This window comes from Bombus terrestris, chromosome 14, assembly GCF_910591885.1.
Source record: "Bombus terrestris chromosome 14, iyBomTerr1.2, whole genome shotgun sequence".
In the NCBI taxonomy this organism is placed as follows: domain Eukaryota; kingdom Metazoa; phylum Arthropoda; class Insecta; order Hymenoptera; family Apidae; genus Bombus; species Bombus terrestris.
In genome coordinates, this window is record NC_063282.1 from 4,331,838 (window position 1) to 4,358,391 (window position 26,554).

The 26,554-nt window shown below is 38.4% G+C and overlaps 2 protein-coding genes across 6 annotated transcripts in view; both read left to right on the plus strand.

The window, feature by feature from the left end:
- The first annotated feature begins 112 nt into the window (after positions 1-112).
- The window catches only part of LOC100650339 (chloride channel protein 2), a 34,785-nt gene continuing 8,343 nt past the window's right edge, over positions 113-26,554 (plus strand). Inside the window, exons 1-2 of one of the 4 annotated variants that reach the window (XM_003400514.4) lie at positions 19,397-20,179; positions 20,360-20,447. In XM_003400514.4, the coding sequence (XP_003400562.1) occupies positions 20,031-20,179; positions 20,360-20,447 (237 nt within the window). In that variant the 5' untranslated portion in view covers positions 19,397-20,030. Of the gene's footprint in view, positions 2,675-19,396; positions 20,180-20,359; positions 20,448-20,502; positions 26,553-26,554 lie in introns of those variants that run through there. The other 3 variants (XM_012316123.3, XM_020866564.2, XM_020866566.2) reach the window with 3 other exon arrangements.
- Positions 2,704-14,787, plus strand: LOC100650457 (uncharacterized oxidoreductase YjmC). Of its 2 annotated transcripts, XM_012316125.3 has the most exons (3): positions 2,704-10,167; positions 10,243-10,927; positions 12,422-14,787. In XM_012316125.3, the coding sequence occupies exons 2-3, from the start codon at positions 10,586-10,588 to the stop codon at positions 13,268-13,270; spliced, it is 1,191 nt and encodes a 396-aa protein (XP_012171515.2). In that variant the 5' UTR covers positions 2,704-10,167; positions 10,243-10,585; the 3' UTR covers positions 13,271-14,787. The 2 variants fall into 2 exon arrangements, with proteins under 2 accessions (XP_012171515.2, XP_003400563.2); XM_003400515.4 differs by having other exon boundaries at positions 2,704-10,927.

The window sequence follows — 26,554 nt, forward strand, 5'->3', positions numbered from 1 at the left end:
TTTATTAATGATATATAATATATAATATAACGTTTATACTTTTTTTCATCGGTCTTAATATAATTCAGGCTTCCGTTTTGCCTTGCTTCCCTCCAGATATCAACGCCCATCGATCCTACGTGTGATTTCCACGTCGTAGTGTAAATACACCGATGCCAAATGATAAAAAAAGGTATTCGATCCACCGCCAATGCAACCGTCTGATTTCAAAGCCTATCGCGATTACGTACCTAGAATGTTCGCGCTCATAAATATTCATGTACTAACCTTCTCCTGTGAATACCGTCATGCTTCTCGAAGCCAAAGTGACACGAAGACCATCGAATTCGGTGAAACTCGATTCTCTAATATCATCCTCTACCGAAGACAAATCCAATTTCTATCTCGTAGAAAGTTCACAAACTTTCCTGCTCTTGCTCTCTGTGTCTCTTCAAATCATATTGCGTACTGTTTTTAAGTGAAACTGATAATTAATCATGTTTACACCTCGCTGAGTTTAATACGTAGGCAACGTATATGTCTGCGCACTTGGTGACTCGCTCGGTTTACAATTCAAGTCAATGTTTTCGATCATTTGACCCGACCGGTCAAAAGGTCAGACGATATGAAATTAGTGCATCGTCGGTGGCCAATTAATGAAAAGACGAAGAGTTCGGTCGAATGTCGCTGGAAGTAATACCAAAACCTCGAAGGAAGAAACACCACGTCATAAGTCGATGGTCAAGGTCGGATGTCCGTGATCGCGATTGAAGGACGATTTAACGGTACAAGAGAATAAAATAGTCAGCTACGCGCGTTATTTCTTCTTTTTCACTCGGTCATTTAACTATTCACCATGCTATCCTGCAGCTTGAGTCAATGCGAAGAAGCTATACAGGCACAAATTTTCGTGGAGTGGATATCCAAACTCGTAATTTCCTTCCTTATACTTCCGTTATATTCCGTGCCGTAAATGGGAATATTTCGTGAATGAACAAGCTTCCGTTGCGCGTCAACTGTTCTCAGACAATCCCAGTTAACTCGAATTACATAATTACATCTGTCGGAGAGCGTGCAAGAGATAGTACGTAAGTGTATCGTACGAATCGATACGCCGGTCGAATTATCTTAGAGCTCGTTGCAGATTAACAACTGTATCTACTCTTTGATAGTCCATCGTTTCGAATCATTTTTACCAGTGTGTTAATCACTGTCGCGTTATGCCGACGAAAACGGTGAAATCATAGGTATAGAATGGTCGTTTAAGACAACGGCGAAGTCGAAGTCACGTGTTGAATAGTGTCAACCGACGGGACAGGATTCCGATTTTTCCTGTAAACCGAGGCAGAAATCCCAGTCGCTTCATTCATACACCTATCAGTCGGCTGACGACCGTCCAACCGGACAGTCGCTTGGGAAGCGCGTCTCGTGTCACCGATATCGTAGGTCATACGACCCTCGGGATCCTTTGAATCGTTTCCCTCACTGAAAGCCGTTTCGATCGTTTACCTCTTAACATCCATTCGTTGAACAACGAATAGCGGAAATGAGTCTGTTGTGGAACGAGTGAAAGTTTTCAAAGAAAATCATCTTGTACGATTTCTTTAGCGCGAATTTGTTGTGCCATGCCATTATCGAAGGATTAGTTCGATCGCTAACCGCTATTTCTACGTTTGCAACGATCTTCGTCCGATCTTTTGACCATTTTTCGATCGATTTTTAAGGGTCGTTTAACTCATAAATCAACTAACGAGAAAATCGCGGATGGAGCAATATTTTATGGAGAAGATTCCTTGCGAAAGTCCTCACGAAAATCAGAGTAAGAACGCGAAAGTGGCGCAGTGTATATCGTAGGATTTTCGTGGCAGCGTGTGGTGGGGCTAGTTGTTTTTCTTTCTGTTTGGTAGTTCGGCACCCGGTCTCGACGCGCGTCTCAGAGTGGCTAGTGGCTATCGTGCGCGTGTTTGAAACCGCGTTAGCTAGATACACAGCGTCGTTTTCGGAACTAATTGTTTTTCTGTTGCTCGTGACACGATAAGATTAATTGTTGGAATGTTCGCGATCGAGGCGGGATAAACAACGAAATCTCGTAAATCAGCCTCTTCTGATACTTCCCGTCGAATATCGGAAGAAGAGAAAAACCGCCTGTAACAAAACTGATAGTTGTCCATAGTCGTTCGTATAACGAAACATAATTCCGTCGAAGCGTCTACGTAGTTCCACGTGTAACTCACTTATCTGTTACTTTATAAACATGTATTGAGGAACGAACGAAACAGTCGGGTGGTATCGTGTTTTTGTACTGGTGTACATGTGCGAAAGTATCGTCGAGTTGGCGAGACGCGAACGAGTCGAATGGTGGTCGATGCCTGGCTGAAGAAGTTCGAAGATCGTTCTAGGGAAGACGATAAATGTGTCCAAAGCGGGGATCGTGCACGATAAGCCGTGGAGACAGGGGAGGAAGAGGAAGAAAGAATCGCCTGGTTTAAACGACCAATAACCATTAGTGAAGTTTCGATCTAACTGGTATTTACCCTGACTTCTTCTATCGAGCTATCCATTTTCCGATCCTCTCGCGTCTCGTTAAGTTTCGAAATCGAATCGTGCACGATCTTCGACCAACTGAAGATCCAACATGGCATCGTCCGGCAGCGAGGCGAACGAAGAATATGGTCTGGGATATCAAAACACATTGGTAAGTTCATCTTCCGTCAATTTTACTCCTCAGACTATCTCCATTTATCGTGCGTACTATTTTGTTTCTTAAATTCTTAACACTTGTTCGTTCTTTCAACGTTCGACCAGTATGAGGTATTTTTCATTCTTAAGAGAAAACTGGATGCAATAGATCAATCTTCGACGCGAATGACGAACCAGCTTGATTTGCTATGAATTGTACGATAGATATGGTTGATTGTTTTCGTTATATGATTTATAGTGACGAGGGCTAGGCGAAAGCGACGCCAAGTAAGGGTTGCGAACCTATTTTCATGTTTATTCTTGGCTGCGGTGCGCTGCTAGCCGCGAATAGTTCGCTTGGGAGCGGGATTTCTATCTGAGACGAGGACAGAGAGACACCACGTGCTCGTCTACTTTCTCGCGTGCATTTTGAATACCGTGCCCACGCTCTCTCGTTGACCCATTCTCAGCTGATTGTCAGCTGATCACCACCTGAGCGATCGGTCTTTGTTAATTTATCAAATCGTCGCAGGCAAGTGCTTGTTTGCATAGAATGGCATAGATCGTCGTGAATCGTGATGCTTCAGACGCGATCCGATATTCATCTTTGTCCGCGGCCTGAAACCCTGAAACTTATAGATGCTCTTCCATCCAATTTTAAGCTATCTCTTATCAGGGGATTCGCCTGTTTGTTCCGATTCCACGGGATTCCTAGAAACTCGTAGAACGATGTTTATCGTTTAGCAGAGTTTAGTTATTTACGAACTATTCGGTATTATGAGAGTCGCATTGTATTTTTTGAGAAACGAAATCGAAATCTGATAAACTAAAACAGATATGGGATATCTCGTGTATAAAAAATAAAAGAACAATATTGATATCGATAAGATATTGAAATTAAGTTGATCGAAATTGTAGTAGATTTTATAACGAAGAATCGGCTAGAATGTGTGTGACCTAATATCTCTTATCGGAATTTTGTATGTAGATGAAGTGGAAATAGTTTCAACTGACTAGCGTTCATTTAAACGAGTATTGACGGAATAAGCTAATAGTCTTTAACATTAAGTTACTTCTAGAAAGTTTTAAAGATTCAGTCCAGGTTCTATATTAAACCAGCGTTTGGGAATTTACGACAAATTATGTTCTTGTACGTTTCTGTCTTAGAAAAATCACGATATTTCTTCATGATTTTAAAGTCAATTCGTCTTGACTGCGTGATTCGCCTGACTAATGACGTTTTCTCCTCTTTTCACCCTCACGTGCAGTCTTGATTTTGCAACAATATAATAATAGTCGTGTCTGCCAACTTCGCCATGGATTTTTAGACCTTGTATTATAGTAAGCGCGAAGATACTGCGTCCTCGAATGGTCGCGTCACTTTCGAAACACCCTCTGCAAAATTCCGGGGCAGCTTGCCATTTTCTCGACCTCTTCCGTTTCTCTTGTCTTTCTATTCACGAAAAGAATAATTGCGAAAAGAAACACACGACGATTGCCATTATGCAAGCTTCTTCTCGAAAGAAATATAAACAGAAAAGAAAATGTTGTACTTTCCATTCTTTATTTATTTTTTTACGAAATGGGTACCATTTTGCGATGTCTCTACTTGTGCTGTCTACGCATTTACGAAAATAATAATCGTGAAAAAAGACTTTGGGCGATTGTCATTATGTAAGGTTCTCTTTTGACAAAATTGAAGCAGGAGAGAAAATTTTCTACTCATTTTTTTTTTAGACTGCTGTAGTTTCTATCTATTTATTACCTATTAAATATCATGAAAATAAACTCCTAACATTCTTCCTAAAGAGTAGAAAAATAGATTAACAAATTTTATGTCGTCCGTTCCCTATTTATTTTCTTGCGAATAAAACTCTCGTTTGTTGTATGCTGTCGCTGTTTTTCAATGATCATAATTCGTAGAATCGGTGTTTTAATATGTATGTTGAAAATAGAGTGAATAGACTACCGTCTCACGATCGCTGGTACTGCAATCCGCCGAAAGGTTAGACAAAAAGTCATCTCACCGTAACAGTTATTGGCAGACACACAGGAGAAACAAAAACCGGTAAATTACATCCTTCTGTTGAGGAGGCCTGTACCTTTTTCTCCTGCTCCGTCTTCTGAAGCCGTATAGTGGCGAGTTTCTTGTTCGATACATCACGGAAATTGATCTTTCTCGAGAACTCATTGATTATCATCGTCCATTTGCATTTTCTTGAGTTATTAGCGATTATTTAAATTACTTGAGATCATTTCGTCATTCGTTACTTTCTTTTTCTTCTTTCATTTTCTGTATTTCATTCAGAGTACGTTCACCTTACAGTTCATTGATGGCTGGTACGATGTAGTAAATCATTCATCGTGAATTAACTACTCGATCAATTAAGTAATTTCATCTTTGTACTGGCTGGTTCAATGGTGCGCGAATATTCCCTTATATATTTTCTGCTGCTCAATTAAAAATACTTTGTTTCCTGCTTAATTTAGTATTTATATACCTTGATTTCCAGGAATTTCGATGAAATCAAAATTTGAAATTTAAATTTATTTTTTCAAGACAACTGGTTTAATCGTCGTATGTTTCCTTGTTTTCTTCAAAGTCAACTGACGATCGTGTATAACTATTGGCATCGTGTTAACGTCGATTAACGCTTTGCTCGAAATTCCGCGCCATTCCTCCGCTTTTCCTTCTATTTTTCCGATACGTCGAAAAACAACGCAGTATTCTTTTTTCCTAGGCGACCGAGCTCGTTAAGTAACGCGATCGAATATGCATGATGTAATCGCAAGCAGCGCTTTTCCCGATTGCCGATACTTCGATTTGTTAGCGCGAAACGATGTTGAATTATGCAATTCCTGTGCGATTTACCTTACCGGTAGATTCTTGACCGATAAGTAAAAGAAGAAAAGAAAAGAAAAATACAGCATAATCACAATATATTGGTTATAATTTCGACTACTGGAATGTAAATTAGTTCGTTTAATCATCGACATTTCCTGTAATATTAGGTTGATGCATGTGTTGCATCGTTTTTCCAATAAAACCGCGTGTTATATCATCGAAACAATTTCCATATTATTTTGGTTCTTCGCATAGAGATCTTTTCCAAAATAATTTATGCGTTCAAAAATTCCATTAGATGTTTCTAATAAAAATGAGATTTTTCTCGTAAAGAATTTTTGTAAATCCTAAAAATTACTGAACTTTCGGAAGCAGGTAACGCAGAAAATATTAGTAACTGAACTGAATATTTCTAGGCAATCTGTAGTTATTATTCGAACAGTGTTTCGTATTAAGTCACGATAATCATAAGCAGCGATAATTGCTAAGGTTGACACAAGGCGAGATACTTCTGTACCATGATGACATGAGCAATACCAAGAAGCATATCACTTTCTTCTTTTTTTTCTGTATTTCTAAAATAAATTCGATTAACGCGCAATTATATGAATATATATATGTACGTAACCGGAATTTACATTGTTAATTAACAAATAATTTAAACAAGTTATTATGGTGATTTGTCGATTTCCAATTACATTCGAAGGTGAGATAAACTGTATTAATTACACATTTGTTTCTCTCTTCTTCACGACCTGCTAATTCGTTTATCTGTAATAAATCAATCTTTTATCGCGTCAAACATTCCGACGCGAGCTGCAAATTCTGCGAAATAGCGTCAGAATTTCTGTAATGAAACAGCGCATGATCGATCATTTCAGTATAAATATCATAACTTTGTTATTCCTAATTTTTAATTCTTTAACTTTATTCCTTCGTTTGGAATAATGTATTCGTTCGTTATTTATTTATTTTTCTATCTAATTTCGTAATATTACATCTGCATACAGTTTTACCGCCACCACGCCGGGAAACTATTCAGCCTAACTATAAAGATAAGTAAATCTATGTACAGGTTTATTAACCTGACAATGATATTAAAGAAGCTTAAATCTGCTAGCCAGTAATCATGGCTTTTCCGCGAAATATCGACAATAAAAATTTACAATTTCGTAGAAATAGATAAAACGGAAATGAATGGGCAATGCGGCAATTCGGTTTCTGAGCTGAGAAAACTTGAAACAATATAACAAGTAAAAATAAATCAGCATGAAAATACTACTTTGATTAGTTGATGGTTGAACGCTTTTAGTGCATAAAATTTTAGTGCATTCGGGAAGATCGAAGTCAAGGTCTTCTTAACACCTGATTGGTCCCAACAGATTTTCAAGATGCATTTGAACGACGAATTTATGCGAACAAAAATTTACGAGTCTAATTATTGCCGTGATTAGTTCGACGTTTCTATCAGAGAATGTCCTTGATGAGATATACGTACAAAGTCGATAACAGTTCTCGATGAGAAATCGTCATATCGAGGTTCTCGGACGATAAAGCGAAGGTCTAGCTATTTAATATAGATAGAAACTGGTCCTAAAAAATCTACGAAGGAACCAGTAACTTCTACCATGGTATTTCTGTGCTTATTGTTATTTCGTTCTCGACCAATTCGTTAGACGCAATTCAGTGTGTCGTATTAGGCAATGTTTGATATTTTTTCATGCATTGTAACTTTGAGCTGAATAGAAAATTATTGAAACAATTTTTGTTCTATTCTAGCAACCTAATTCGCAAGCGATATAGCTAATTTGTTGTTACGTATATCAGTTCGTGTACATGCTATATACATAAATTTGTATATAACGACCTCGCATATATAACTGGAATGCAAATATTGACAGTCGACTATAATGATGCGCAGGTGATATGTGACAGTTTCTAATGAACTTATGGCTGCAAATTATAGGATATGTATTTTCCTATTTCACCTTTTTTCCATCTGATGCCGTTCGACATTCCTTGTATGTGTAATTATGTAATTTGTAATTAGGAATTTATGGAACATTTACAATGGTCAGCATCGTACCACAATTTTGAGTTCATCAAAGGTGGAGTTCAGTTAAGAATCTTCTTTTAAAAATTAATAAATAAAAAAGTCTGTATTTACCTAGGAGATTTTGTTACGCTTTTATGATTTGAATTATGAATTTATAAAGTGAATATATGACTGTGTATAGTACGGCATTTTTAATGTTTGAAAGCATACAGATTGTATTTTTATTCATAGTTTTCACAAATTAACTCAGTGTCTTATGGTTTGTTTTCTCTCTGTTTTCTCTCTGTTTTATATGATTTATTTATTACACTCGTTAAATTTAATTACATATTAGCTTTCAAAATACTGTGAATAATACGATCACCGAAGATCATCGAGACACTACTTACTTACTACGTAACTTGATTTCCAATTTTACCAATTGAGACGAAACTTTAGATTAAAATAAGGATTCTTGAACCACTTCTTCCGAGTCCCTTAAATGATATACTCATTTCCCCCTCCACTGTTAAAAATTCCAGTAACATTCCAAAATGCAAAGAGTGCAATTAGTCACGAACCGTCTCTTCTTCTCGTACAATTATGAAACATTCAAATAGAAATTTAGCTCAATATCGTAAAACAGGAAGTTCGAAATTTTACCACTTGTGCCACTTTTCTTTTTTATTCCAAAAGATTTCGAAAGCTCGTTTCGAAATACCAATGTGCGATTGCAATTTTTCGCGAATCGTCAGTTTTCTCTATAAAGGACTGGTTTTTCAGGAAGCGGAGCGAAACGATAGCTAGCGGACGTCGCACAACACCACGGCGTTGTCTTCTCGTAGCACGCGATCATTTGGCTCCTTTTTCTTTCTTCGTCGTCCGCTTATTCCTATCGTGGCATGTCTCGACAAAAGAAATCGCGTATCGTTGAAACAAGTATCGTCAAATTAGGCGAATATCGCTCGAATCTGTAGGATGGCGCCGAATATTTGACGCTGGAATTGCATAAGTTTTACGCAGCGCGCAGAATGTACGCGGAAACGCAGGGTCGATTATCGATTTTTCTGCGGCCGGATCAGCCGGTTTGCCTTGCAACCTGTCTACACACCGTATACGAGTCACGTGCATTTTATTCGCGCTGCTAGGCGCGCATCTGTGAAATTACTCGCTTTACGACCCCGTCGCATGTGCTTCGCGATCCTTGCCTCAACGTTTGTCCTGTTAACTGCGTCGGATGTCTCAAGCAAAATTGGTAATTGATTTTTAAGCGGCTGATAACAGGCTTTGTGTAACGTGTCATTGATTGGACGGGATTGATAGGAATGAACGATAAGCTGTCACCGTTTTTGGAACGAGAGCCTTTCCTTCGCCGAACAGATTGCAGTAATTGGAACGATGTTTGTTTGGAGCTCAAAGGAGATTTTTATGCAGAAGAGATTGCGATCTAGATTATAGTTGTTAGATTGTGGATTTCTGCGCATTTATGGAAAATTTGAAAGTGCAAAATTGCACAGACCGCACATATTATGAAGATATATATATATATATATATATATATATATATATGAAATATTTAAAGTATATTGCTTCGTATAATGCTCGATAGATAAAGCAATTTTTTAATTGTATTTTCAAAAATATTAATTTGCATTAAAATGAATCTTCCAAATCTAATAATTATTGTCCGAATATTAAGTACATAGAGTGTTTACTGTGGTTTGTGTAAGGTATAAGTCTTGCTTTGGAATAAAGATAACGATGTTTAAAAATTTATCTGATTCAGGGATAGAGGATTAGTATAACGAAGGGAAGGTCTTCGTTTGAAAAGAAAATATTTGAATAGATATTGTATAGTACAATGGTTTGTGGGATTGAAATATTTTTTCATAAAGATAGATACTTTGTAGTATGTGGTTACGTTATCGTAGATAGAGCTAGTTTTATCGATGCAAAAATAGACATACGTCATCCTTTTCTTTAACCTAGAAATAGCGTGTAGAATGAAATAGGCAGTAAGTGGATCAAATATGCATAGAGTATTCTTTTATAAAATACACAACGTTACGTTACCATGTAAATTTCCAATTATGATTTCTAAAGGATTAAAGTTGACGCTTCGAGTGAAATATTTCTAGAGGCAAAGTTTACAAGGAAAAAGTAGAGGTTAAAGAAATAGTAAAATTGTATTCTTCGCGTTCAGAAACCACACTGATACAATTCTCGAGGATATCAATCGATATTCCGTGACGCAGGGATATTATAAAAATATTCTGTAAGTTGTGACTTCAACTGAAAGGGAACTGCAAGAAATTTTATGTAAAGCGGTGTTTTCTAGTAATTTAAATGTTCCCGCCTCCCGACGTCAGCCAGTCTAGCCAATAGGTAACTACACGTGACACAAATAACAAAGTTGGAAAGGTAGTACAACGTATAACATTGATTCGTGAAGGTTGCCGTGTGATCCATAGATCATAAAGTTGCACACGTGCACGATCGATAGTTAAAAAACTTGTCTCGTCAAGTTCGAGCGCTTTAGTGAAGATCTTTCCTGTGAATCAGTAAGTACATCAATCGCAAACACTCGACGAATTCATGATATAAGTTAATACTGATGTAACAAAACGTGGTAAGTGGTAAACGTGGAGGTAAGAAGTAGATTAGATGAAAAGTTTGGGAAGCGGTAAATTTAAATTCTGCGCAGCTAGAGAAGAAGAAGAGGATAGGACAATTTGTAAAAGAATTCATCGAATTAAATTCGATTTACGAAGAATACAAAAGGATATTATAAAAACTCAATCCTGTCTAAAACAACTTTAAGTTGCTCGTCATAACGAGGTTTTAAGATTAAGAAAGAAATCTAAAAAAAGAACCGATAACCTAGCTCGATGATATTTTCACGGTTTATCGTTTGATTTACGTATGTGGCTTTGTATACATTTTTCAAATCAACGACACAGTAGGATTGCTAATAAAAAAGATAAATAAAGGAAGGCTTGATTCAATTGGTCCATCGTGATTGATAAGTCGCTCAACGGAAAAAAATAATGTCGAACATGCACAGAAGCCTTCTGAGTGTTTCGTGGGATGCGTTAAAATTGTTGAGAACTTCGATGAAATCTGGTTGGATGTGGACAAGGTTAGCCTCCGGTCAATGTGACGTACCCATGGTGGTCCCTAAAGAGGAGGTGATTAGATTCGTATCTGAGTGCATGTGTAAGGCTGGAACATCGCTCGAGGATGGTTGTATCGTTGGCCATCATTTGATGACCGCCGATTACCGTGGCCATTTTAGCCATGGAATGAACAGAATGCAAATGTACGTGCAGGATATTAAGGACGGAATGACCAATCCTACTGCGAAGCCAGAGATCCTTACGGATTTTCAGGTACGGCGAAACCTACTTTCCAGCGACGAGACGATGCCGCGGTTGATATACCTTGGTTTCACACTTAACGTTGCTACACTGTGCAGTGTTATACTTAACACTGCCGCGTCTGTCACTGTTTAAAACTTGCGGACAAGAGTCACGTCGGAAACATCGCAAAAGAATGTTTTCCAGTTGCGACTCTCTTCCGAAAGCCTCAATGTTAGATGCAAAGATGTCAAGTATAGCAACGTTAAGCGTGATAATCGAACAGCATCGAAACTCCTACACCTTGGTTCTTTTACATCGTGATTAGTCTTAAGATTCACTGAGATTAAACGTGACGCGGTTTAATTGTTCGTTTAATCAACTGGATACACAGTTGTCACGAGGTGAACGTACGTCAGTGAGATTACAGTGCACGGATACGTTGCATTACGCATAATTAAAATTCTAACGAAGATGCGGAGACTGGATAATTTCGAGAAATTATTATTATACACGGTTGTCATTCATGTGTTAACAATACTTGGAAATGATTTATTCAATTCATCTTGCGTCCTCTCAGCGGTTACAAACAATTTCAACTACGTCATTTCTCATTAAAAGCAAAAATAAATGTATACGATTATAATTGAAGAATCTTCGCATAGCCAAAGCATAGTCTCGCTGCTGGAAATACTCAAACTTACGATACCAAACGCGCTTATGGCTGAAAATCCGGCTTTTACCGGTTTACTTGTCAGTCGTTACCAGTGGAAACTTTACATTTCCCGTGTAAAAATATGACAGAGAGCATTTTATGCAACGTTACGAACATATGTACACGTTGCTGCTGACGATAATTAAAAATGTAATTTCCGATTTGCGCACCATTGCTTAAAGCCTTCTAAGCAAACAACTTCAGCGAACACACGACACAGAACCAAACTCTATCCTATTACAATAAAGATCTCGTTAGAAAACAAAGTAGATAATTCGTTACGTACTCTTATCTCGTGGGTATTAGAATTCCTTAATTCCATTTGAATAGATACGAGATCTTTTCACCTCGACAACATTCTTAGACTCTATAAACGAACTTAGAAACTACACTGTTCTATAAATTGAAGAGCAGGGAAAAATGATATTACAAATAATTTTTAAATGCATTTTGTTATTCATGTCAGTTTCTCGTGGTAAATAAATTTATGGAAGTAAATTACTTGTTTGCTGACTGAGTATCGAACATTAATTATATCATCTACCTAATAAAAATATTGGGTTGGCAATTAAGTGATTGCGGATTCTGTTATTACAACCTAATGACAAAATCCGCAATCACTTAGTTGCCAACCCAATAGAGAAATTGAAAAGTAGGGTTGATCACTTTGGTCTTTGAGAGTGTCGAAATCCATTGAAACGACGTCGAGTAAACCGGCGCTTGCTTCGCGTTCTTATTTCAAAATCCCGTGCTGTTTCATTTAAGAAACCAAGATGTGACTTCACCGCAAAGTTCGATGGAACTATTTCCAGGCGATAGCGTTGGTCAACGGGAACAACGGTTTGGGCCAGGTGATCGGTAAATTTTGCATGGAACTGGTCATAAAGAAGGCGAAGAAGTTCGGTATCGGGATGGTGTCGACTTGTGGCTCGAATCATTACGGCATCTGTGGTTACTACACGAAAATGGCAATCGACCAAGGTCTCGTGGGCTTCTCCTGCACCAATACGAGTCCTCTGATGGCGCCAACCCGTAGCAAGTGTGCGGGTTTAGGTACGAATCCGATATCTTTGGGAATGGGAGCGTCGAACAATGATGAGTTCGTGTTGGATATGGCCACGACAGCCGTTGCTCTGGGCAAAATCGAGCTAGCTATCAGGAAGAACGAATCCATTCCCCAAGGCTGGGCGCTTGGGTCCGATGGGAAAGTTACCACAAACGCCGAAGAAGCGTACAAAACTTCTCTTTTACTGCCTGTTGGTGGAGAGGAACACACTAGCGGCTACAAAGGCTATGGACTAGCTTTGATGGTCGAGATACTTTGCGGAATTCTGTCTGGAAGCGAGTTTGGTCCTAACATCAGACAGTGGAAGACCAAAGAAAAAATTGCTAATCTTGGGCAGTGTTTCATGGCCATAAATCCGGAAGCTTTTGGTTGTGGATCGAAGGAGAGATTAGGTCAGTTGTTGAAACAGTTGAGAAATTTGGCTCCCGCCGAAGACAAACCTGTTTTGATACCTGGAGACCTGGAGAGGGCAGCTATGGAACGCGTGGATAAAGAGGGTGGTATTACGTATCATCCCAATCAAATACAGGCGTGTAAAGAATTCGCGAAAGTTATGGGAGTCGAGCCTCTGAAGCTTATTCCCAAGAATGGTTAATCAGGAAATTAGTTTTGTCTATTTTCTGTTTGGTATTTAGGTACCTGAAGGTTCTTAGGAAATTACGTATTGAGGTTAAACTTTTCTTATGTATCTATATCTATTAATTTTTAGATCATTATTTCGTATCGTTGTTGCTATGTGTATATTGATATTAGCAATAGATCTGATAATTACATTGCGAATGCGATCTATAGTACATATCATACAATACATTTATATGTTTACTACACATTATTATATTGTGTATACTCTACGTTTGAAGAAAAGTATCCAACCAACAAAATACTCTTCAATGATGCTTTTCCACATAGGATCTATAAATGTTTTAACAGCAATCTACTTAAATTTTTCTAACATACACATGTAATATACAAAGCTCAAGGAAATGCAATTCCTCATATTTTATACGATATTGTAAACACAGCTTTTATACTTATAAAAGAAACTACACGAATATACACGATCATCGATGTTTTTAGTTGACCACTGTTTATCTACGCTATATCTTCGCAACGTAATTATTCATCACCCTAATATCGGTGCAACGGGTCGAAGCACCGGCTAATAACACGCTTTTTTCGTACAATGTTTACACGAGATGAGCTTGCGTGTCCGTTTCGTCGATTTGATGGAAACGATGCCCGCGATGACATAACCATCGTTGCGGTCTGATCGTTGGTCGATGATGATAATGACGGCCTTGGACTTGCTCGCGGGATCTTGATTGTACTCATTACTGATCGAAACGCGCGATTATCGACATCGATTCACCGGTGCACGACAAATGAGGCATTTGCATAATCAGGACAGAAAAGATAGAAACGATCGATCGATGTTCAGAGATTCGCAAGATTATTTGCATCGTCGAGATCTGATAATGATGGCGCGAAGAGTAAGAAATCTGAGAATCACGTGCATTTGCGTGGTCGTAGAAGCGCGATCATAGAAATTCGATCTTCTATCGCAGTTTTAGCGAGCATTCGTTATTGCACAGTTGTAAAGTCTCGTGACTAGTGACACTTGGCTGTGTAATTATTTCGCAAGGACAGACCTGATACCAAGATTAACTTTGTTATTTTTTATCATAGATAATTAAGTTTGATGTATCTAATCGATGTAGCTGACACGGATACTCAAGGCGTTGACGATTAACGCTTCGCTCAGATTAGCGCAGCTACCTGATTCGAGCAACTTGAGTTGAACATAAAATGTACCTACCAATGATGATAGTTTTTCAAGTTTATACGCTTATCGTTGTCGATTGATTCACTTCACTTTGAGTACATACTCTGAGCACACTTTATTAATAAGAACTTGCTGTTTTACTTCATTTGGAATATGCCTTTTCAAGCTCCAAACGAAGTTGAGGTCCTCTCAACAATGTAGGCAATGTCATGTAAATTTTCTAATTTAAGTCAATTTTATTTGTAACTATGTTTACGATTATGATTTACATTTCACTTCTTTCCCTCTTATTGTCACTTGACCAATCTGAATAAAGTTTCTATGTAATATCTGCTTATTGGGTTAACACCATTTGCACGTTTTATTTTTCTTCTAGACAACTCGGACTAATTTCACTGACAATTTTTCATTTTATTTGTCATTAAAAAATAAGAATTCGTAAATGGTCGATCAACGATTCTCTCTGTTTCTCGATGGAGCAAACAGGGTTATCGGGAAGACTCGCAGACTGTGAGTCTGTTCCGATTCCGTGTTATCATCGGTTTATTATTAAAAAGAAGAACGTACGAGTGTAATTCATTTGTCGGCGATAAGTTTTACAGAAGCCTCAGTAGCCTGATTATCGCTGATGAAAAGCGTATCATTTGATCTATCATTTTTTTTTAGATAATATGTATACTTTCTCTTTTCGCTATAAGATAAGCATCTTATTTTCATTCGCAGTTACTTTCGTAATTTACAACGAACTGAATTGATTTCAATGATTCCTTCGATCGGATAGGCAAAATTTCCTTGACCAGAGATAATCGTGGAAATTTGTATTCCATCCTGTCAATTGATCATTTATGCGCGTCGCGTTCAGGTTTCGCATAGAAATGTCGAATAGAAATTTCATCATTGCGCGCGTTCGTAAACTGCACTTTCTATGTACATATTTTGCTGTCCCCACGCGTACCTTGGATCAAGATCACTGTCAAATCGAAGAGGGAGAAAGATCATTAAACCGAGATTAGCGTGGCCCGAGGGAGCGGTTTATTCTTTGGCATCGATAATAATGAAAAGAAATGGAACGTGTTTTGCACGCTGAAGACGCGACAGTTGAACGTAGAAAGGGTTCAAAAGTTATCGACACGCTTTGTTTATTGCTACCGTTATCAAGCAGGCCGCAAAAGCGTGTTCGAGTTATCTTATTCATTTTTCACGATAACGCTTGCGAATGCACGAAGGGTTTTTTTTCCTTGGACGTCAATAATCGTGTGAAAAAACATCGCTCACGAGGTATGATTATACAAGTAGGAGAAAATATGAGATAAAAGTCATAAATCTGGTATAGGTGAGTCATATGCCGGCGATACCTTTTTTCTCAGCAAATAGAAGTGCGGATACATTACCAGGCTGGCTGTTTAATCTTTCTCATTGTCCAAGGAATTGTTAATTAGACTTACCTTACTAGATTAAGCGGTGTTGCCTATGTTCGATCATGCTACCCGCATAAACGTATATGCATTTTATCCTGGAACTTATTTTCTAGAGTCGAGAAAATCATTGCGTTCGATTTCTCTTCTTCGTTTTAAAAACCTGATTATTGGCGTTCGTGAAGCAAATAACGTTGAAAGTTCTCTGGGTTAAAGATTATCGCAAGGGATTGACTATGTAAACAAGTATGATTCGTCAAACAAGGGCCAGCTAAACAGGAAGGAAGGGACGATGATTGGACAAACGATCTTGTCCAAAATGCAATCGTATGCACTGTTGAAGCATCACGAGAAGGTAATTCTCGTTGCTCGGCCATGTGACTGGCATTAACTAATTCAGTGCTCTAATATGCCGGCATGGGGTCGTGAACCCATGGGACATCCGTGGTGACAGTTGTCAAGACCTCTCCTGACACGATGGATCGACTAATCTTCTGCGAATCTACCGCGAACCTTGAATTTTCGATATTTTTATTGGAAAACTTTGCTCGTGTTATGTTAAAGAATCAATGAAGGCTATTTATTTTAATAAGCATAATTATTTTTGACATTGAAACGGAATAAGTGTTTTTTTATCTCGTCTTTATTATAATACATCATTCTTTAGTAACAATACTTGATAAGAAGAATGTTACAATTATTCGCGAACTTCGGTTTTCAAGAAGAAAAATAAGTGTTTAAATTATGGCAGATTATTTTCTTTGGAAGAATAATAAAGAAACTGTATTATTTCTAGTGATTTAAAGCATATATCTGTTTCTTTTTTTTCTGTTTTTCTAGCATTGTAGATAAGATCGTTCAAATTTAGTGTTAAATACATGGTATTAAGCCAATTTCTATGTTCCAAAGGCCACGAGGTTTCCTAATGGGTGAATTATCTAATTATTCCGACAATGAATTTCGTAAGAACGGAACGTTCCTTTCATACTAACGAAAAATCGGACAATAGCCACTGGTCCATAGAGGAACAAAACGGGGAGGGAATTACGCAAAACAGGGAAATAATTTTCACGAAGAGGTATAAAAATGTCTTGAGAAAATTACGAGCGGTTGTGGCTCGACTTAATGGACTACGTTTGTTCTTTGTAGGATGAAAATGGTTGCTTTACAAGTAACCGAACTATTAACGCGTTCCATTGAAGTTCATTTCTGCTTGTAACAAATTTAAAATCCAGACATTTTCTTCTTATTGTTTATTCGTGTTTTCTGTTTATTTATGTATATTTTGTGTATTTGTTCGCACAAAGCTGCCCTGAACAACAAATATGCTGTGTTATTAATATGTTAAATCATTTATGCAATCATTTATACAATTATAAGGCAAAGAAATGCATTAAGAATATTACATTGTTAAAAAGAATTCATGCTACTTGGTACAAGTGGTTTCCTAAATGATTTCGTTCATTATTCATCCTCAGTAATTACACATATATTATGCATACATTTTTATTTATAGACGTTCAGATGGTTATTGTTTAGCACAGATTACATTAATTTATCGTTTTTTCAAACTAGTTCCCATTGTTGTATAAATAACAATGCTACGAAAAGAAGATATTTTAACTTCCTTTGATTTTTTTTATTAAATAGGCGTTACGATGAACGAGGACTAATTTCTTTCATAACGAAGTTTCAAATTTCTTATTATATTCATTTACGAATAGAATTAATTATCACCTGCGTCACTGAATCTTCTAAAATTTCTTTATGTGACAATTTTGCAATAACAAAGGGCATCGATAGATGCCTTTATCCTATAATAAATCAACAACCGAATGTTCTAGATTGGAAAGTTTATCCGTACGATTGCCTGTTGCTCGATGTTTCATTAATACTTTAGCACCTCATTTTTTACGAAAGTCTTACGTGATTCACGTTTGATTTGACAGTAATGTGATAATTCATCTTCCTTCGATGGAATATTGAAACTGCACTACGCTTGGCGCAGCTGTTGTCCGGTTATTCTTCATTTCTAAAAATAAGATACCGAGATCCACTGCTTCTTATTCTCGAGAATTCGTAAAATCCGCGGATCGAGCTCATAAAACGAAACGCAAACAGCCTATTTTGGTGCGATGCGAAGAAAAATTAAGGTACGCGTACATTTTTACATTTTACTTTCGTTCTGGATGCTCTTGTGACCAAATACCATTTGATAAAGGGTAAGGTAGTTGATCGTTCAGTTAATGATAATGTTTACCGGTCGTTGAATATCAAATAGTAAATCTTCTGTTTCACTCGAAGTTCAATAATTGCTACTCTGGTGTTGACGCACTCCTTCGTCTAGACAAATTTACCGAGTCGGCAATCCTTTCCGGTCCATTATCTGCTATCTCTTTGCTTTTCGGGATAAACACGCGAATTTACGGCTCGATGTGCTCATAAGCAAGTAACGTAGCCCGAGCGATAAATACGAACAATTTGCCACGGTACTCCGTTCATCGTCCATCTGTATCCATCGAAAATCTCGTCTGGTAAAAGCTCGACTTTCGTAGCGAAAGGTACGTGTTCATTTCATTCAAATCTACGAAGATTGCCTTCTTAATTTTAACTTTAATATTGAAGTAGAATAATACAAATGAAAGGTTTCTTAACGATCAGCGAATGAAAATAGCTTGTCTTTTAAATAAAAATAAATATCGTGAAAGTGGTGCATAGAACCGAAAACAGGCTGTATAAAGCAGAAGAGAGAGAGTCATCGATCGAAGCTTGGTGCCGGCATAGGATAAGACAGTCATTCATCAAATTACGCGGTAATTTTGATCAATGATAACTGGTGACTTTGAAGGCAGCTTCCTACGAGCCCTCGTCGAGGGAAGTGGCCAATTGCCCGTGTATGGCCACCGTACAGTCGCCACTAGAAATACAACCGATAAGACTTCGAAGCTTTCGTTTCTCTTTCTCTCTGTCTCTTTCTCCCTTTCTCTCTTTCTCTCTCTGATACGAAAAACGCTTTAATCGTCGTGCCAGTGCTTCGGTGACCTAAATCTTCGCTCTTATTGAAATTCCAAACTTTTGTGAAACGTGCAAAAATCAATACTTTGTAATCAAGCCACATACCTGTACCTCGAATCTTTCATCTTTTATCTCCTGAAACGATACATCTTTTGTGGAAGTACAAAAATCTGACGATATTCGATATGTCAATCGGCACGTTGGGAAGTTTTACAAGTAGAAGAATTGCACGATAGGATCCGTCTAGTTGCCAATCGAATAAAATTCTTACGTAAAGATCTGTTTCGAGGCGTGGAAGAAAAATGGCGATCGCGAGTGTCCCCGCTGCGATGCCGCAGAGGTGTCCGCGACAATAGACAGCGCCGATATATCGCGGGGGAAAATCGCGAGCGTAGCGCGACGACGACGTCGACAACAGTCCGAGCGAGGCTAATGAGTCAGTAAATTGGACCAGCTTAGGCCCTCCCATCTGAGGCCCGCACGCTGGTTCTCTCTTCTCATTGTCAGTGTGACTCATTGGCTTCGTGTGCGACGGTTCGGCCTACGGATTCAATTGCTTTAAACGCTTCTTTTTGCCAATTTTTGCTTCCGCCCGCGTAGTGTCAGTGTCAGTGTCACACGGACTCTCTGGAGACGATTCGAGAAAGTCGCTCCTTGGAGGAAAACGTTTCTGCCCTTTCCACTCAATTTTGCATTCTGCACGCGCGAAACAACTTCACTAACAGAACGAAGAATCCTCTATGGACGACAGATGCGATCGAGCGTGTACACGGAAAGCCGACGAATCTACATTTTCTCCGTGTCTCGACTCCGATGTATACCTTCGACCAGGCTACGATGATTCCTCGGCGTGAATATTCTCGGTTATCTATCGGTCCATAGTTCTCTTGAAAGCTTCCCGACTTTCCTGTTCGTCATTTCGATAAATTCCGTGGATCATATCTGTCATTCTCGAGAATGATTTTCACGGTTTCCACGCGATTACGTAATGCCCCTGGCTCGAGGAATTTCAAGCTCGGAGCAGCGCTCTGAGTGACAGGAAATTTATTGCGACCGATACCATTATCGACTCGCGACAAAAGACAATTGCAACCTCTTTCTCGGTCAGATTAGTCGTCGAGTTCCGAAGGAACGTATAAACGATGGCGAATCAGGCAACGAAGAAGGAGCTCCGGGAGGAGACCCTTCATTATCATCCAGACGGTAGCGAAGAGGAAGTGGACAAAGAATGGGAGGAATTTACCAGGCTGATGGCGAAATTACGAGAAAATCGCCGAAACAGGCCGCACAGGTATCCAGCCGTTTATCTTTCCTTCGACTGTTTTCGAGAAACTGCGCGGACATTGATAATCCACGTATACACGTAGAGTTCGAGCAGATTTCAGATATAATTCGCCTACCTCTCCTCGCTATGGGGTCCCTTCTTCTTTCGTGTTCTCTAATTTGGAATATTTTATTTTCTTTTTGTTAGACCCTCGCAAGCTTTTTATCCGTGTCCTCCGCCAAATGCGGACGAGGAGCAGCAGGATTTCGATCCCTTCGATTACATTAATACGATTGTAAGCGATCTCCCTGACTGATTCGTTTAATGCATCGTGGCGATGTTACTTATGCATGCGTAGAGAAGAGAGACAATGTATTTCGCGTGTAGGAGCATTAATAAAACTCTTCCTTGTCGATTTAAGTTCGTCGATCACATTGCATGAATCGCATTCTTCATTCGATACTGTACAGTTTTCCTGTACAAAATACGTACTACTTCTATATGTCGATGTTATTTAAACATTCGTGGCTCTTCGCAGCTTTCGCTGGCTCGTCACGCTTTTTCCATAATGGTACGCTGTCTTTGACTGCTTCGCAATTGTCAAAAAAGAAATTCCATCGAATCTGAAATAAGAATTTGGCAGGAATGTTGCGTGGAACGCGATGCCATTGAACCAGTGCCGGACAGATTTATAATTAAACTGTGTTCGTTGCTAGCAGACGAATCCCAGACGATTTAGGCGCCTGCCAATATCTCGAATTGCCTGCAAATGCGCGATGTGCTCACCACACAACCGTTCGATTGTTTTATTTTACCGACACTGTTTGTAATCGTCTCCATAATTCTCCAAGCTTGCTATTCACGTTTCTTGAAGTTTCGTAATTATATTTTTCTATTTAAGACAGTACTCGTAAAGATTCTTCAGAAATATGAAACGTTAGTACGAATGTACATATACCACCGCGCGTAATTATTCGAACGATTTCAAAAGTTAATTGATATCGCCTGGAAAATTTAGATTTGAGATAGATACGATTGCAATTAGTCATCGGTATGACAAAAATATTGTCCATTAATGGCGAGAGACACTCTTATTATGCAGCAAAATTGAAATGTAATGTAAGACATTTATCGTTCGAATGCTCACGAGTAGACTGGCGATGTTTACGTATTGATGGAAAATTTAATGTTGCAAAGTGCACATATATGCGATGCATGCAAGAATATAAATACAATAGGCGAAACAAATCTCTGTTCAGGTTCACCATTTCTTTAATTATGTTCATAAAAATATGAAACTGTGTGAACATCCTACATCAAAGCACAAATGGATTATGGAAGCAAATACCCGTTTTTAGCGATACAATATATCTTTGCGATCGCTTTAAGATTTTTTTTTCTTGAATTCTTACGCTGGCGTGGACGGTAGCACGACCTTTGAACGGTTGCCAAGTGGGCGAGAGACTACATTTTAAATAAACGTTTCGTGAGAGCAGTTTGCAATAACGGGTCACGATCCCTGTCAGCTCCGCCGTGCGACATCCGTCGATGTTACCACGAACCACGGTCTCTTTTTCCCTGCCAAACGTACCATTCCTATCAGACAGTTCCTTGCCCAAAAGCTTCACTCATGCGGTGCACCGTGGTCTCACGTGACAAATCTCTGACAAATTTACCGCACAGCCTGAAACAGGTTTCACAAATGTCAATAAAATGTCAGATTCGCGGGAGTCGGTGGTGCGTGCACGCGGTCTGACCTTGACATGAAATCTGCATCATGGGACTGCTACCATCACCCGCAAGTGCATCGCGTCCACCTCCACGAAATTAGAAGCGCGAAGACGCGAGGATACCAATACTCGAAGCTTCTTTTTCAGACGCTTTGGAGATTGTAGAAAATCATCAAAATTATTAATCTTCTTCGATTTTTTCGGGAGGGATACTTACATAAAAATTCATTGTGTGATATGGATTTATCGATGTTTTAAATTGGAGGATATTAAAGCTCGGAGTTCCGTCTTTCAGCATTTTGAATATAGTAGAAAATCGTCAAGATTAGTAATTTGCCCATTATGCTTGTTTCCCAATTCTTTTGAAACATGTAACAATCCACTGCGGAATACGCATTTAGTAGAGTTAGAAATTAGAATTCCAAAGACGCGAGGATGTTAATGTTCAGAATTCTTTTTCTCGATATTTTTTAGAGTTCGTAGCTAATCGCCGAGATTAGTATATTGTTCGTTATTCTTTTCGTCCGATTCTTTTCAGATATGTAATAATTCGTTGCGTAATAAAAAATTATACGAAGACACGAAACGAATCTTGAAAATCATTAAATCACTCATTGTTCTTTTTTATTCTTTTGCGCGTTTGCTCTGGATCGTTATTATGTTCGATACAAGAATCGTGTATTGACGTGCATGTTCAATTGGTGCATCGATTTGCATCGACACATTACATAATTGCTAATTCAAAGAAGAATACTCTTGTAAGAATTGAAAGACTCAATTCCCTTTTATACAACTTGCGACTAGCAGTCTCTAAAAAACTTTGGTCTTTTATCAATTACGGTTAATGTTGTTGAATCGCTATAGTTACATTCATTTCTGATTCTCTCGCGTTCAATAATTTGCGTGAAATCCTGATGATTTCGCGTAAGCGCGTCTCAATCAGGTGATATCCTACAAACGGAAAAGGGTACGCCGACCATTGCAACGACGTCTTTCTAAGCAATGCCTTTATCTGCATGAATGAGCGCTTAAGGACTCGTTACGTTTATCCGACATGCGTGACCAGCATGCAGATCTACTCACGTGACATACAGGTTCGATTCTACACGCGTACAGACCGCTGCATTTCGACCTGTATGCACACATCACGCACACACTCGTCGTTTTCCTCTGGTATGCAGATGCACTGTTTCCGGGTGCAGTGTCTGCATCGCTTCGTTGCACTGGATTTTCCACGATTTCGATGGGAATCGACTATTCATTCTATTGAACGAATAGTTTTTTTTTTTATTGAATTTTTAAATAAAGCGAGAATATCGTATGATGATATTTAATTGGATCTAATTGTAGAAAAATTACGCTTGAAGTGTCTTATTTGAATAATATATATACGCGAGCCTTTCAACAAGCTAAAACATTCAATTTATCAATATTTTTATTCGGATACATGGTCAGTGTTCTGTCTATTCTCAAAGAAGAAATGATCTACCTTTATAAGTTTATTTATCGTCAGATAACGTAAATGAACTCGATTGTTACATCATCGTTCAACTGCAAATATTTATGTATTAATGAGATATCGAAAGACAGAAAAATACTCAGAATAATATACAAATATATATATAAATATATAAAAATATATATTCGTATAGCACAAAAATATAAATTCATATAAATATTCATATTTCGATCATCACTTTTCTCTAATTTGCAATTTATCGAGTAGTTGCTCGATATATGGAGTTATTCAACAAGTCATGTAGCGTCTGAGTGGGTCAATATGTATGCTAAAGATTATGTTTATTTGCTCGATGAAAATTTAACTGTTGCCAATTTTCATGGGTCATCGGCGATAATTTTAGCTATATTTTATTGACTAAACGTTGACAGAAACGAATCGACCGCGCTATATCGAATACTCGAGAATCATAGCCGGGGCGAATTTTGTTTGTTGAGCGATAGTACAATAAGACGAGTCACATGCGTTGGAAATGTGTCACGTCGGAAACGCTACAATAAGCGGGGGCGTTTATCACTTTGTCGAGACAATTACTTTCAGGAGTTGTGCCAGTCGGTGAGCTTCTTTCTGGAAACGGCTCTCGGATGCTTTTGTAAACGGGGAACCGAATTGTATCTCGCGTGAAGCAATGAAGAATGACGCGAATAACTGTACGCGGACGAATACCGATGCAATTCTAAAAATACGAATTAGAGTAAATTGTAATTGCGTGTCTTAAAATTAGATTCTAAAATTACGGGCCAGCCATTAGAGACTCAAACTCCAAGGCGACTCGAAGATAATTTAGTAATAAATACGGTACCGTGACCCTAAAAGATGAAGGTAGCCTCATTAAAAACCTACTTAATCCTCTGGACTTCCAAAAAACCAAACTGAAATTTATAATTTCAATTATCGCATTTAGGGAAGGATTCTTATCGGTTCGACGTTTGTCCTGGAATCAAGCAATTAATTGTATCGTGAATTCATTACGTTCAATTAATAAAATTGGGTTAGCGGCTGACTGCCCAGTGGAACGTGGTTGTCGTCAACTTCATGCACAGGTTAGCTCAGGTGTCGACTATATTTCAATCCACAGATCATTCTGCCTTTATTACAGGGTCCTTTTTCTACGTGTAACACCTCTGCGGTCTATCTTATGTAAAACAAACGCGATATTGTCTTGGCGCGATAAAATAAGAATACAGTTTAACCCCTTGCCATATGATAACGATTCGCGCTCGTGACACGGATTAAAGATCAAATACGACGAAGGCTATACTTGTAGTACACGCAGTTGTATATTTTACGATTATGAATTACCGAGTGTATGTTGCATATGTTTAACACGTATAAGTTTCAAATTGATATTCGTGTGTATATACAAATTTTCTGGTAGACATTTCTCACATTTTGACATGTGTTATTCTTATTAATTATAATCCCGCTTTCTAAATTAAAGTACATCAAAGTATTTTCCATATTAATTACCTTCAAAACTTTCTTCTGCAAGATAACTGAAAAGAATTACAAGCAGATTATTGATTCTTATCCATTTACGGGAAATTTGAAGCTGTTAAGGTATATAAAATATGCAAGGTAGAGTACCTTGGTACATAAGAGAAGTCTCTTTAATTAATCTGAAAAATTTCAATCTGGACAAGTATAATTCGTCGTTCATCCCACCAATCTAAAATCTAGAAAATTTATTTTTCCAATAGCTGTACAATATTTTTACATGAAACGATCAGACGTTGCTACTTGCAAGTTGTTTTAATACAACACGTGCGTAGTAGAAGTAGTAATGATTGTTACATAAAACGTAATCAGGCGTAGGATTCGTAGTAAGCCGAATAGCAAATCGCGGGTTATTTCTGTCCGGTTTTCGACGATCCAAGAGGTTTCCAAACGTTCGATAAACACGGGACGTGTTGGACTTTTTCGACGATTGCGAAACCCGTTTTCGAAGACACGAGCGATGGATTTCGTTTTCCGATTCGTTATGGGGAAATAGTATCGGCCAGTTAGGGCCGTCTAATGGTTAATAGACAATAGAGCTCACCGTCGTTGATCGACGTTGGCCGCTGCTAAAAATAAGGATTTTAACTGTTGCCAAATTTCAACAAATATCGCGACTCATGTTCAAATCGGAAAACAGGTTCAGTTGTCGTTCGTCCGCAAATTCGCGTGCACGCTCTCGTCGAGAATTCGGCATATTTCGAACGTCCACAGGAATTTCTTAGAACCAGTTGAGCGGCTATCAATAGTGAATATATTCCCGTTTCGTCGATGGAAAATATTTCGCGAATGAATTTCGATGTGTTGAAACGCACTCTAAAGATCATCGAAGTCGACGATATAAAGAGAGAGGATTTGAAAGTTGAAAAGGAGGATCAGAATAAAATTGTGAATAAATTCTAGACGCCGAGATCGCATATAAAGATATTTTCTGGTAATTAGCGAAACTGGTTTGACTCGTCTGTTTCTGGTTATTCGTTAAAGAAACAGATCATTAATCATATGAGACTCGCGAACGAAAGAAAAACAATAGGAACGTGACGAATGACTCGTACGAAGCTTCTAATATTGATGGTAACCTGCGAAATGCTGCGAAATTCTACCAACTGCGAATTAAAATATCTTAATACACCAAGGTTGGATAGAATAGGCGTTCCTCGCGGCCTACATTATTTCCTCGGTCTATCGTGTAACAAGTAGATCCTGGCAATCGCTTAAGGAAGGAAACAATAAAATCGTAATGGCCTGTTTACAGTAACTTGTCGCCAGAAATACCGGATATCGAAGTTTGCCAAGAGGTGAAGTGCGAACAATCACGGAACCAGAATAGCCGGCTGCAATTAGTAGATCTTCGGCGACTTAATGAATTGAAGTCGCGAAGAATCGATCGAGGAGAAAGATCGCTAGATAGATTAAACAGTTTATCAGATCGACTTGACAAGCGGAGAAGATGTACAATCGGTTGCCAGTGACCCGTAAATCTTTTCTGTACTCGAAGAATGCTTGGTCCGTGACTTAATCGGTTGATCTATCGAAGAATTCTGCGTCCCTTCCATTCAGAGCCAGCTCGAAGCTTTCAGTGACATTTCATCCAGTTTTCATGCCGGCTTTCGTTCTGAACAGAGCCTATTTCGTCTGTAACGATAATTATCTTGT